General features: G+C 46.6%; 2 protein-coding genes across 2 annotated transcripts; both read left to right on the forward strand.

Moving 5' to 3' along the window:
• The first annotated feature begins 203 nt into the window (after positions 1-203).
• Positions 204-7,395, forward strand: klhl2 (kelch-like family member 2). Its single transcript, XM_037472791.2, has 15 exons — positions 204-584; positions 1,487-1,606; positions 1,724-1,830; positions 1,943-2,064; positions 2,320-2,482; positions 2,556-2,665; positions 2,779-2,895; positions 4,116-4,265; positions 4,366-4,483; positions 4,972-5,169; positions 5,261-5,362; positions 5,770-5,898; positions 6,020-6,160; positions 6,271-6,414; positions 6,757-7,395. The coding sequence occupies exons 1-15, from the start codon at positions 517-519 to the stop codon at positions 6,783-6,785; spliced, it is 1,818 nt and encodes a 605-aa protein (XP_037328688.2). The 5' UTR covers positions 204-516; the 3' UTR covers positions 6,786-7,395.
• Positions 7,396-9,097: 1,702 nt separating this feature from the next.
• Positions 9,098-13,195, forward strand: msmo1 (methylsterol monooxygenase 1). The gene is made up of 6 exons (XM_037471361.2): positions 9,098-9,250; positions 10,369-10,662; positions 10,752-10,900; positions 11,631-11,757; positions 11,854-12,008; positions 12,778-13,195. The coding sequence occupies exons 2-6, from the start codon at positions 10,408-10,410 to the stop codon at positions 12,965-12,967; spliced, it is 876 nt and encodes a 291-aa protein (XP_037327258.1). The 5' UTR covers positions 9,098-9,250; positions 10,369-10,407; the 3' UTR covers positions 12,968-13,195.
• The last annotated feature ends 342 nt before the right edge of the window (positions 13,196-13,537 follow it).

The raw sequence follows: 13,537 nt of genomic DNA on the forward strand, positions 1-13,537 counted from the left end.
TGTGGGACACCTTGACTGCTCGGAGGACCGTCTTTGTCGACGTTGTCCTTGTTTGTGCGTTTTTAATCAGCGATTGGAACAATACCGGTAGCCTTGACTGTCCGCCCCTCGCACCTATACAACCCCCCCCCCCCATAGGAGGGGAAGAGAGGATATAATAAAATACCCCCCCCCCCCCCTTCTCCACAATTAACCCTCATTGACGCTGCTGGTTGGCGTGTTTTTTTGTGTTGTTGTTGTTGTGGGGTTAGTTCCTTCTTCATTGGGGCGGACCGACAGCACAGACAACAGCCGGGCTCGACAGCAACGTGTTTGTTAGTGAGTGAGTGTGTGTCTCTCCACCCCCCCTTCTCTCCCCTCCAGACCCCCCCTCCCCCGCAGTCGCAGCCGTGTGTTTCTATGAGACGGGTTGATTTTAGGGGGCTGCCGTCAGCCCGCCTCGCCGCCTCCGGACAGCCGAGCGCCGCGACTCACGCTGGATTTTAGAGCCGCCGGAGAGCGCGTGGTGGATATGGAATGGTGCATGCCGCTGGGCCAAGTTTTCAGCCTCTGAAAAACACCGGAATCATGGACAGTCATCCGCTGTGAGTGCAACAACAATCGCCGTGTGCGTGCGTGTCTCTGTGTGTGTATGCGTGTGTGTGTGTGTGCGCGCACGCGCTGACGTTTCTCACTGTCAGGCTTTGACTGATGGTGCCGCATTGAGAGCGACAGCGGCCAGCCGGTGTGGACGCTCACTGTCCGCGGAGGACCGGGAAGGACCGGGTCACCGAGAGCCGGGGACTGATACCGAGCCCGGCGGGCTGATGGTGTAGAGAGGGGGACGGTGGGGACGGTGGGGACGGGGGGGGGGGGTCTTGTAATCCGATGCTTTGTTATGGTGTTTTTTTGTTGTTTATGGCAGAGGGGATGTGTGTCAACTGCTGTGTTTGTGTGTGTGTGTGCCTGTGACAGAAAACAAGGGCCACGTGATTTTGCCACGAGCAGCATGATTATTATTTGTAGTCCGTATGTGTTGCATGTTTTATTGTGAAAGGGAGAGGCCACCGGTGTTTGCTGTGTAGTGGTGGAAAGTGGCCCACATTTACAGTTTTGAGGTACTTGTACTTCACTGTAGTAAATTAATAGTTCTGCTCTTTTTCTTCTATTTTACATATATTGTACTTTTCATTCCACTGCATTTGGATGACCAGTAAAAGTTTCTAGTTTCATATTAACATTTTACACACAAATTTTCATGTTTATACAAAATTAGTTCACACTTCTTACAAATAAGTTGTTTTTTTCCTCTCCCAATGATCATCTCATGACCCCTATTTGGGAACCCCTAGACAGAACTAGCCTTTTTTAAAATATATCTTTAATGCATCAGTATTAAAAAGTGAATTATACTGTACTATTATTATATCATCATTTATGAGGTCATTTTCCTGCTGAGATACTTTTAATAGAATACAATATTGTGTGTCCGTGCTGTCCCTCTCAGGGGAACCAGACTTTGTCCACACGCTCTGGACAAAGAAGACGGCGTCGAGAGACACGGTCCCGTCACGCTGAACCCTCGGCACATGAGGAAGGCGTTCAAAGTCATGAACGAGCTGCGCAGGTGATGCACGGTCCTCTCTTTTCATTCTTCCATTGTACCCTTTTAAAAAAAACGTTTGTAAGAATAAATACATTTAAAATGTAATCTCTCCCCCCCCCCCCCCCTTTTCCCACACAGCCAGAGCTTGTTGTGCGATGTGACCATAGTGGCGGAGGACGTAGAGATCACTGCTCACAGGGTGGTTCTGGCTGCCGGGAGCCCGTACTTCCACGCTATGTTCACAGGTGAGTACTCGCTGCCATTCGCGTGCCTGCTGGACATCCGGCACCGTCTTGTTTTTTTATTCTCGTTTTATGTCTGTATTTGTCCTCTACGGTAATGGGTTCCTACCAACAGGTGAGATGGCAGAGAGTCGGGCGAAGCGGGTGAGGATCAAGGAGATGGACGGTTGGACTCTGGGCCTTCTAGTTGACTACATCTACACAGCAGAGATACAAGTTACAGAGGATAATGTGCAGGTAAACACACACACACACACACACACAAATGTACACACTCAGTTGTACTCGCATTAACACTGAGGGCACCTTTTGACGATCACACTGGTACCTTGCCTTGCCTTTGAGGTAATTCGCTCTTTCGGAAAGTGCGAAGTCAAATAAAAGGTGGTGGTCATCTGAAGTAACACACCGGATCAAACTTTGTCTACGTGCATCTGCGTCGCGGTGTTTCCCCTCTTCATGCGGGTTGTGTGCTGTGGGTGTGTTTGACAGGCGCTGCTGCCTGCCGCTGGCCTGCTTCAGCTGAACGAGGTGAAAAAGGCTTGTTGTGAGTTCTTGAGCTCTCAGCTTCACCCCTCCAACTGTCTGGGGATTCGAGCTTTCGCCGATCTCCATGCCTGCTCCCAGCTCCTCACACAGGCCAACAGCTACGCAGGTTCGTTTGTTCGAGGCGATGTCGGGAGAAGTTTATTGTGGTGGTTATTTTCATCCCGCGCTTTGACTGACAGAGCAACATTTCACCGAGGTGGTTGGGAGTGAAGAGTTCCTCAATTTGGGCATGGAGCAGGTGTCCAGCCTGATCGCCAGCGACAAGCTCACCATCCCCACGGAGGAGAAGGTATACACACACACACACACACACACACACACATCCGCTTTGCTCAATGCACGCAGGTAGGACAGCGCCACGGCGGACGGGCCTCAAGTGTCTCCGTGTGATCCCCTGCGCAGGTGTTTGAGGCGGTGATCGCTTGGGTCAACCACGACAAGGACGTCCGGCAGGAGCACCTGGCTCACCTGATGGAACACGTCCGCCTGCCGCTGCTCTCCAGAGAATACCTGGTGCAGGTGTGTTGGCGTTCCTCTCAAAGTGACCGCGAGCGCTGCTCCGTCTGGCAAGTCCAGCTGCAGTTCAGAACGACACCCGCTGAACCGGAAACCTCCGTTTCCAACTTTCCGTTGCATTTCCGCGCCGTGATGCGTCAACCACCGGTCAATGAGCGCGAGTGAATGCGCTAATTATTGAGATTCTCACCCGCGTCGGGGGGGATTTTTGTTGGTCAGATGATCACTTTCTGCCATCAAACTGTCTTTTGGAGCAGGTGACACCTTGACGTTTGACAGATGCTGATGGGATTGTCTTGGGAAATCAGGAAGAACTTCTCCTTTCAGTGAATGAATAGTTCATTAACACATGCGCTTTGAAATGAATAGTAAAGAGTCTTTGCGTATATGGACTCCACCATGACGTAGCATATTAAAAAGGGGGGGGTGGCGATGCTGGTGGTTGGATCAGGAATATTCCCCCTGAAGTCTGGACGCTGGTGATGATGGTGATGGTGGTGATGAAAGGAGTTGCTGTAGGCCCGTTGATGGGATGAGTAGCGGGACTGGGCACTGGATATGACGGAGACTTAAGGGTGGAGGAGGGCTGCGTCGGTTCATACTGCAATGTGCACTGACTGGCAGGAGAGACGAGAGCGGTTCAAACGTTTTGAAAGCAATTGTGTGATTGGCTTCGGGCAGCCGGGCCAGAACCAGCCCCTCGCTCAGCCGATAGCAGAGACGCCGCAGGGGGCCGAAGGAAGGGGAGATTTGTGAGTTTGAAGAGAGTTCTCTTCTTAAAATCGACCTCTGCCAAGCGTCATTGAACATATTGAAATTATTAAGACGATCCTGGCAGTATGATCCGTCTGGAAGTTAAGCTTCAGATACAGCAGCTTCTGTACACATTCCATTTTCATGATGGGGAAATTCAGGCAGTCTACGTCCCTCCGTGTTATCTAACTTGGAAAAATAACAATTTATCTCTTGGTACTATTCACATTGTTGAGGTAAAATCGAAAGATAACCGTTAAGTGCCAATAAACATCAGATTTTTGATTAGAACCACCACTCGTCTTGGTTCTGGATTAATATCGCGTGTATTTTCTTTGACTTGAGCTCATGTAACCCTTATTACACAGTTACCTCTGCGTGTCATCGGTTGTGTCTCCACATGATGCGGCTTCTTTCGTTAATGCGGCCGGCTGACCGGCTCCTTTCTCGCGTGTTTTGGTTGCGGTCAGCGGGTGGAGGAGGAGTTTCTGATCAAGAACAGCAGCGCGTGCAAAGACTACCTCATCGAGGCCATGAAGTACCACCTGCTGCCGGCCGACCAGAGAGCTCTGATGAAAACCGCACGCACGCGCATGAGGACTCCAGCCTGCTGCCCTAAGGTACCCAAGGCCCCTTCACTTAATAAGAAAGCGCCAGCGGTTGGTGTGCGGTTGGTCACGCGACGGCTCTGTTGTTTTTTTTTTCTTCTTTTTTGCGCAGGTGATGGTGGTGGTCGGAGGCCAGGCCCCCAAGGCCATCCGCAGCGTCGAATGTTACGACTTTGAGGGGCAGAGATGGTACCAGGTCGCCGAACTCCCCACCAGGAGGTGCAGAGCAGGTAGGGAGGCGTCGGTGGCCGCGGTTCCGTTTAGAGCACCTGAACGCCCCGCGCCAAACAGTCACCAAAGTGATGTTGCAGTCAGGTGGTCCTCATCTTCTTGGAGATATGTGGTTATTAAAATCAGCAGGACTCTCAAACTGATGATAAAGGTTTACAGATGCAGATTATTATGCAAATAGCGTATAAGCTTGACATTATACTTCTTCTGGTGGGTCAACAATCGATTAAAAACGTGAACACAAATACCCGGTATGCCGTTGCCAGGCCTCCAGGTTTTATTAGTAGACACAGTTGACAGTTCTGCACCACACAGGAGTGATATAAAATAAATGTTCTTCTGCATTCTTGGTTTTCCGTTCTATTTAAAAGTGATTTGGGCAACCAATCATTCATCATAATCTGTGGTGGCTTCAGCATCCTGCCTCTCTGAAACCAGGCTGTTTGTGTGTCTGTGTATCTGTCGTCGTCGGCGTCGTCTCATTCAGGCGTGGTGTACGTCGGCGGTTGCGTGTACGCCGTCGGCGGTTTCAACGGCTCCCTGCGCGTCCGCACGGTCGACTGCTACGACCCGACAACGGACCGCTGGACGAGCGCGAGCAGCATGCAGGACCGCCGCTCGACGCTCGGCGCCGCCGTGCTCAACGGGCTCCTGTACGCCGTGGGCGGCTTCGACGGCAGCACGGGTACGACAGCCGCCACGCCATTGGTGACTGGCAGTCGTGTCGTATGTGGTTGTGAATGCTGTGGTTCGATTTGTGTGTGTTTTTTTTGTAGGTCTGTCGACAATCGAGGCGTACAACGCGAAGACAGACGAGTGGTTCCACGTGTTACCCATGAGCACCCGGCGGAGCAGCGTAGGAGTGGGCGTGGTCAATGGTGAGTACAACTCTCAGGTCCGTGGGAAAGTCACTATTTAGGAACAGTACACTTTATAAACCAAGCGATATTCCAGCATTCGATACATATTTTTTCTTGTTTTCATTTTGAAACTACCGCAAGTGTTGAAGCCAGATAAAAAGAAAGCATACTTTATTTACTCTGTTTCAAAAGAGAAGTTTAGAGAGGCGCGTCTCAAGGAGAAGGGAATGGACGAGATGAAGTACACAACCAACAAAGTAAAATGTAATACATAAATAGCTAAAGAAAATAAAATGCCATCAAAACCTTTCGAAATGTTGAGCTTCACAAACACGTATTTTCTGCAAGTCTTCCGTAATATATTTAAATGTGTTTCTGTGATTCTGAGTTAAGAGCTTTTGTGTGTTGTTTTTTCCCCCCCTCAGGGATCCTGTATGCAGTTGGAGGCTACGATGGTGCAACCAGACAATGTCTCAGCACAGTAGAGTCTTACAACCCTAAAAGCAACGCGTGGAGCTACATCGCAGAGATGGGCACGAGACGCAGTGGAGCAGGTGTGTGTGTGTGTGTGTGTGTGTCTCTTTGTGTGTTATGTGTATTTCACAGATCATTGCGTTGCTATACTCGGACAGCAATGGTGACCGCAGGATTGTGCGTGGTGTCCTCCCCCCGCAGGTGTGGGTGTGCTAAAAGGTTTGCTGTACGCCGTGGGGGGTCACGACGGTCCGCTGGTGAGGAAGAGCTGCGAGGTCTACGACCCGGCCTCTAACAGCTGGCGGCAGGTAGCCGACATGAACATGTGTCGACGCAACGCAGGTGATGCCGGCAGTCTCGTCCCGCAGCACACTCCTCGAGTGTGAGTCACTGGACGCCTGTTAATCATTCTGTGTGTGTGTGTGTGTGTGTGTGTGTGTGTGTGTGTTCAGGTGTGTGTGCCGTAAACAACGTACTGTATGTGGTGGGAGGAGACGACGGCAGCTGCAACTTGGCCTCTGTCGAGTTCTACAATCCAAACTCGGACAAGTGGACGCTGCTGCCGGCCTGCATGAGCACGGGACGCAGTTATGCAGGTGTGTGAGAGATGGAAACAGAAACACAACATTTTGCATTCAAACCGGCATGAGAGGCAAGTTTTAAAAAAAAAAGATTGAACCTTTGGGAAGCAGCTCTGCTTTAGGAGAATCGTATCCAAATCATCATGGTTTTGTGTAAATAGCTGCTGCGCTTCTCATGCATTTTGCACAAATAGTACTAACGTTACTTATGGTTGACACGAAAGCCATTTTTTGATGTCATTTCTTTTTACTTCTTCACATTGATACTTCACATTTACGACACGCAGCGTTGCAAGTGGATCCCGCGTGGCCATAGCGACGCAAAACGTCTCACTTGGTTGTTTTGTTTGGCCGCAGGTGTGACTGTGATCGACAAACCCTTATGACTGCTCTTGACGCTCGCCACCGATTTGAAGCGGAAGGCATTCTGCTGAATTCTGATCTCGGATCTGTCGACGATGCCGATGCTCGGGTGATGCTGGGCAGCGTCGGCACAGGCAACGACCAAGAGAGGAGGAAAATGACGAGATTGTTGTTAGGGATGATGATGATGAAGGTTTTTTTGCACTGTAACAAATGAGGTTTGGGGGTGGGGGGGAATCAAAACCTGTGTTTTAACCCCCACCTGAAAGGACTGCCGATGGCGCCTGGACAAACTCGTTTGAAGTGCCACTGCGGCGTCATTGAAGTGCTACTGGTGGGAGGCTTGTTTAACTGCAAGGCTACTTTACCAGGAGAGATGTTAACAAGAAGCAGCTCTGAGAGAGAGAGAGAGAGAGACCAGGGGAAGAGAAGATTCGGCACTGAAATCTTTGCTTTTCCTATGGTTTGTATTGTGAGTTTGTGCGTGCCTGTGTGAGTGTGCGCGTGGGCTTGCATATATATAAAAAAAAAAAAAAAAGGTGCTCCTTTGCCTGCGCATGTGCGTCCGTGAGCACCTGAGTCTCCGTGTGGTGACGCCGGGTCCGACTCTGTCCGACCTTTCTCCTCCCCCCCCCCCCCCCGCGGTGTCGCAGTGTGGCTGTTCGCGAGTGCCTGGATGTCAAATTACGTCCTTCTCTCCCCCCCCCCCCCCCCCCCTCTTGTTATACGCCTTGAGTACTGTTACTGGACAGAGCGCGGCCTTGCCGGGACACATTTTGAGAAATGAGTCCAGATCGGGGTGAGTCGGGCCCCGCGTGAGTTCAGAACAGCGACCCCGAGAAACGTTTGTAGAAAATGTACTTTTTAAAATAGTTTTAAGAACTAAGAAGCAGATTTCGACCGGAACGCCCTCCACTCTGGTTGAAGGAGAGGAGTCATCGGTGTCAAATGGAGCAGCTTGTTTGGGATGACAAACAGCGCTCTCCTGTCACTCCGGTAGCCATCTTTGTTGTGGTTCAAACCGCTGATGATGACGACGACGAGTGCAGCAGCCAGAATTCACCGCATGGTCCCCAAACTCGAGCCGCCGATCCTTCATCGGTTCCCTCTTCCTCCTTCGGTGTAGCATCCCTGCGAACTACTGCACACCCTCACGTGCTATGAATATGCCAATTTTAAACAGTGTCTTCATTTCTGTCTTTCATGACTTCTTTATTAATCTGTTCTCTCTTTCTGGAAAGTGACCAAACTTGCTCTTTATGTTCTGTTCGCTCTTTCCTCTCCTCCTATATTGCAAAAAAATAATGCTCTAATAGTAACTGGTATCGCTGTTTTCTTGTCAGTGTATTGAGGAATGTCATGTAGGCTATTGACTTTGAAAATGTTTCATTACTTGTTTTATATTATCATTAATAAATATGCTTCTTGTATTTAAAGCTGTGAAATGACATAATCTGTTTTTAAAACTTTGCCAAATCAGTAAAATGTTGAAATGTCATATTCTGTCTGTCTGTGATATTTTGATACAATTTCGTGCTGCTACTATTTAACTGCTCGGTTTCATCCTCTTCTTAACCTCTTCTTAGCCTCCTATGAAATAAAAAAAGGTGATTTCTGGTGATTACCTAGGTAGATTTACTCAAGAACTGTATAAATGTTTTAAACTTTGTAGTTTTTACTTGAGTACTCCACTTCATTTTTCTACTTCATTACATTTATTTGATGGCTGGTTACTTAACAGATTAAGATGTGTTGATCTGATATAATTAAAACTACATTAAAGTAGTTCAACGGATCTATTTTTAAAATTCTGCTCACATGTTAATGCATCAGTAAAATTAATACAATATCTTGTGATATATAAGATAATGTTCTGCTGCAAATACATACTTTTAAATCTCAAATGGCAACATTTTTATCTAGTTTTTTGGTAGTTTATTAGTACCACAGTACTGGAATTAACTTTAAATCTGTTTAGTTAAAAAGTATTCAATATTGATATTATCCTGCTGAAAAAATTCCAAATGAATTGTTGAATGTTACAAGGAAGTAACACGACAAGGAAGCACGTAAACTGGAAACAGGAAGCCACCGCATGAACAGAAGATATCGCTTTATTATTTAACTGAACAGTGTTGTTCTTTGGTCGAAGTCACGGCCTCTCTTGATGTAAATTAAACACGGAAGACTTTCACGTATGACTCAAAAAAGGTTCTCCGGACCGCCCACACCTCTTCCGTCGTCCACCTCGCTCGGCACCGCACGGCACAGGTTACGAAAAACGGCGCAGCTCGCCTCCGATTGGTCGGCGCTCTGGAAACGCCGGGTCTCACTATCATCGCTCCATCCCGCGGACCAATCAGCGAGGCCGCCTGCCACCTCCGACGTCAGTCGCCTCTCCCTCGTGGCCAATCGGGTCGCTCGGTGTGAGCGTACTTCACCAGGCCGGACGGCTCGGCCGAAGGTAGACGGGACGTTCGGCTGAAAGGTGAGCAGGACCTCCGCCGCTAGACGAGACGTTTGAGTGTGTTTATTACAAAGAAATAATCGACACCTGTTGTTAATGTCTTTTTGAATGAAGAATCGAGGCTGAAACCCACGGAGCGACATGTCGGCCTGTTTAATCATAATCGTGGAGTAGTGTCCCGAGTATTGGTAACGTTATGTAAGATATCCAGCTGAAGTTCTGAATGCTTCTGTGAAGAATTGTTTGATTCTTACATAGTTTATTGTTGCCTTTTGGCACCTGATCTTCGGCAACACTGTTAAGGCACAGTGTAAAAACCTTATTTTGCTGTAAAGTAATACAATGACGTACTGTTTTTTTGTCTAGTTTAGTTGTCATTTTGTTTATTTCAATGGTGAAATATATTTAGGTCCTGCAGTGGTGGAGTATTACATTTACTTATATAATTTCTTCTCAAATCATTAACATTTCTGTTATACATTGTACTGGAAACAACACTCTAGTTGCTAGTTCATTTGCATTCACATTGTACGAGCACAACCAACGGTTTCTATATATAAAATGTAATGCATAATTACAGACAAACTATCCACATGATCTAATCATAAATATAGATAACCCGGTCAAAAAGGACATTTTGCATTATAAGTTCTTCATATAATTCAGGTTAACTTCAAATGCAGTATTGTTCGGAAAAACAGTTTTCGTAACATGGTTTTATATCTACTTTTACTTCTTACATTGCAGTCTATTGTGTGTCTGCTTGCTTGTGAATAGCATTCTAGCTTCAAATAGTCTTTAGTAAACCAAATGCAGTTAATTATTTCAATTTTTACAAATGTATAAGTACCAATGGAGTTGAGACGTGGATTAAATTATTACATGGCCTACTTGAGTATTTTTGCTTCCTGTTTGGTAGACATTTGAAATAATATTAGAATAAACTGTTTTAATGTATTGTTTTGGTAGTGTTTGGTTTTATTTTGACCCTATATAGATATTGAAAGCATGTGTGTGTGCATTGTAATCTATAAAATGAATAGAAATGCTGGTTGATGTTGAAGGAGAAAATCATTTGTCAAGTCGATGTGGGTCCCGTCTGAGAGCCGTTCATGCATCGCAGTGTTCCTGTTTTTCAGTCTTCTCTCCTCACCTACACTCACCCTGCGTTGTCCACCATGGAGGCCAACGGCACGTCCGACATCCTGAGCTCCGCGTACCTGGCGGCGGAGTACGTGGATGCAGTTTTGCCGGAGAACCCCTTCCAGCCCTCGCTGAAACACGCCTGGGACTACATGCTGGACAACTACACCAAGTTCCAGATCGCCACATGGGGGTCGCTCATCGTCCACGAGGTCATCTACTTCCTGTTCTGCCTGCCCGGCTTCCTCTTCCAGTTCATGCCCTTCATGCAGAAATACAAGATCCAACCGGTGTGTTTGGTCGTTAAGCTTTTTATGTGTCGAATGCGAGACGGCGTTCCTGCTAACGGACCTTCTGTCTGATGTGTGCGTGTGAGCAGGACAAGCCAGAGACCTGGGAGAAGCAGTGGACCTGTTTCAAGATGCTGCTATTCAACCATTTCTGTATCCAGCTGCCGTTGATCTGTGGGACTTACTACTTCACGGAATTCTTCAACATCCCTTACGACTGGGACTCAATGCCTCGCTGGTCAGTTGAAGTACATTTAATCACAGCCGGAAGGCGTCGTATTCAAACCACCCGAAATGCTTAATAAATGTCCAAAACAGGGTGTGGATGCTTTACAGAGTCAGCAATTCATCATCTCACGAAGGGAAGTGTAGAATGTATGAATATACCTTTGTTCTAAATGGCCCAAAATAAATCAAATAATATAATATAAAGAATATTACATATATTCTTTTTTTTATTGATCATGCATCACTTCCTACCTGTTGACCAATAGGCTTGTGGCTACTGCTGACTCTGATAAAGAGCTGTTGGTCATTTTAAATACATTTTGCCAAATAGAATAAGGGCACTCTTCATTTTCAAGTACTAGATGCCCTCAAATTTAATAACAGAGCTCTTCTGCAGTAACCATTTCAGAGAAGATCCTAAAACATTGATTATGAGTTGCACTACACATGTTCCCAATGATGCCTTTAGAATGCAAAATAAACTATACCCATATTGTTTTGATGTAAAAGAAACAAAATATGTATTCTTTAATCTTTATAATTTAACACAAACATCTGTTTTGATTAATAGTGTATAGTGGTTGTTTAAAATAATGATAACACAATTATAATGATAACACGTTTATTTTAATAGCAATCAACAAAATAATAGACACATTTCCCTTTGACATCCTTTATTTATTTGTATTTTCTGTACATGACACGTTGTGGGATGAAATCAATATTTTCCACTCCTCCAGGCCGCTGGTCCTCGCTCAGTGCTTCGGCTGCGCCGTCGTCGAAGACACCTGGCACTACTTCCTCCACCGTCTGCTGCATCACCGCAGGATCTACAAATACATCCACAAGGTCCACCACGAGTTCACCGTGAGTACACCGCGCACACGGGATCAAATACACCGACGGAAAAACCTCGCGCGCGGCAAAACGTCCTCAACCCACGTCGTCTCCGCCGTCCTCCAGGCTCCGTTCGGCATGCAGGCGGAATACGCTCATCCCGCCGAGACCCTCATCCTGGGAGCCGGTTTCTTCATCGGCATCATGATCTTCTGTAACCACGTGTTCTTCCTGTGGGCCTGGGTGTCCTTCCGTCTGCTGGAGACCATCGACGTCCACAGGTAGGACTCATCTGTTGGTGTTTATTAGTGAGACTCGGGAGGGGTATTCACGTGTTGGGGATACAGCAGCCGTTGCGTCACTGATGATCATCGGTAACTCAGCGGGTCGACCACTAGAGGGCCACAGAGGGCGCCAGATGTTGTTCTCACATTAGCAGGGCACATTGAACCCCAGACACATTTATATGATGCTTTTATTTGTTCTTAAATAGATTTGAAACTTGTTTTTGGAAGCAATATAATTGTTTGATTGACATTTATAATACAATCACTTAATTAAACAACCAATATAATACGCAGAGGGAGGAGTTAAGAAAAATATTCATAGAATAAATAGAGAGGAATAAGCATAAATAATTCATGTATTATTTTTCCAGGCCGCCTCAACACCGTTTTTATTTTGTACATTTTTTGCTTTTTAAAAAATACGGTAATCTTACTGCCAACAATACAGCAGTATTAATTAAAAGAGGATAAAGTCACGAATAATCATTGTTAGTGGAATCATGTGCAGTGCAATAACAACATAAAATGAGCCATCAGGAGATGGAGAGACCACAAGGCAGCAACACGAGCACCAAACCAACAGAAATGCATCATATCTTCAAGTCCACCTCTGGAAAAACATCATATTTCCATCATTTCGAGAGCCTCATCTGAAAAGCATTTGTCTTGGTTTGAGGGATTAAAACGATTCTTAATATCCGAAAGGGGCCAAAGGATTAGTGTTTTTTTCTTTTAATGACAGGCTTTTCTCTCCCACTCACAGCGGTTACGACGTCCCTCTGAACCCGCTGCACCTCATCCCGTTCTACGGCGGCACGCGCTTCCACGACTTTCACCACATGAACTTCGTGGGGAACTACGCCTCCACCTTCACCTGGTGGGACAAGCTGCTGAAGACGGACAACCAGTACAACAAGTACATGGAGAAACAGGGAGAGAAGAAGGAGCAGTGAGCCCCCTCGTGGGCCTCTGTCCTCACGGCGGCCTGTTTCTGGGACGGACACACACACACACACACACACACATACACACACACACACACACACACACACACACACACAGAGGTGTACGGATTCCGAGTCAGTCCGTGTGCTGGCGTCATTCTTCTGTGCCTTACTATTTTTTGTCTGCTTCTGGTAACAGCTGCCGGCTGAATAAAAAAAAAGAAAAAAAAAAGAAAACGTCAACATCCTCTTTTTGATGTGTCGCTCTGCTTGGTCATTGCACTCTTTGAGAAATGAAAATGTCTTTCTTGTGAAATGCTTGTTGTACCTCTGAATGTCTGAGCACTTTAGCACTTCCTCTTGAGTTTGACTGAGTAACTCGGCGTTACAGCTGCAGCTCGGTTAGATTTGGCTGGACTCAAGTCGAGTTTGATGTAAATCCATGTAAACATTTGAATGAAAAAAGGATTAAGGGTTTTGTTTTAAACTGTACAAATAACTAAAATAAATGCTGTCTTGATTTTTACACAAATGGACATGGAATATGTTTTGTTTTTTTGTTGTATTCTTGCATGTATC

This window comes from Pungitius pungitius, chromosome 9 (genome assembly GCF_949316345.1).
Source record: "Pungitius pungitius chromosome 9, fPunPun2.1, whole genome shotgun sequence".
Lineage (NCBI taxonomy): Eukaryota > Metazoa > Chordata > Actinopteri > Perciformes > Gasterosteidae > Pungitius > Pungitius pungitius.

Coding starts and splice junctions, on each gene's coding strand:
- msmo1 (XM_037471361.2), top strand. CDS start 10,408: ATGGAGGCCAACGGCACGTCCGACATCCTGAGCTCCGCGTACCTGGCG. Junction 10,663..10,751: donor AGAAATACAAGATCCAACCG/GTGTGTTTGGTC, acceptor GCGTGTGAGCAG/GACAAGCCAGAGACCTGGGA. Junction 11,758..11,853: donor AGGTCCACCACGAGTTCACC/GTGAGTACACCG, acceptor GCCGTCCTCCAG/GCTCCGTTCGGCATGCAGGC.
- klhl2 (XM_037472791.2), top strand. CDS start 517: ATGGTGCATGCCGCTGGGCCAAGTTTTCAGCCTCTGAAAAACACCGGA. Junction 2,065..2,319: donor TTACAGAGGATAATGTGCAG/GTAAACACACAC, acceptor TGTGTTTGACAG/GCGCTGCTGCCTGCCGCTGG. Junction 5,899..6,019: donor CACGAGACGCAGTGGAGCAG/GTGTGTGTGTGT, acceptor CTCCCCCCGCAG/GTGTGGGTGTGCTAAAAGGT.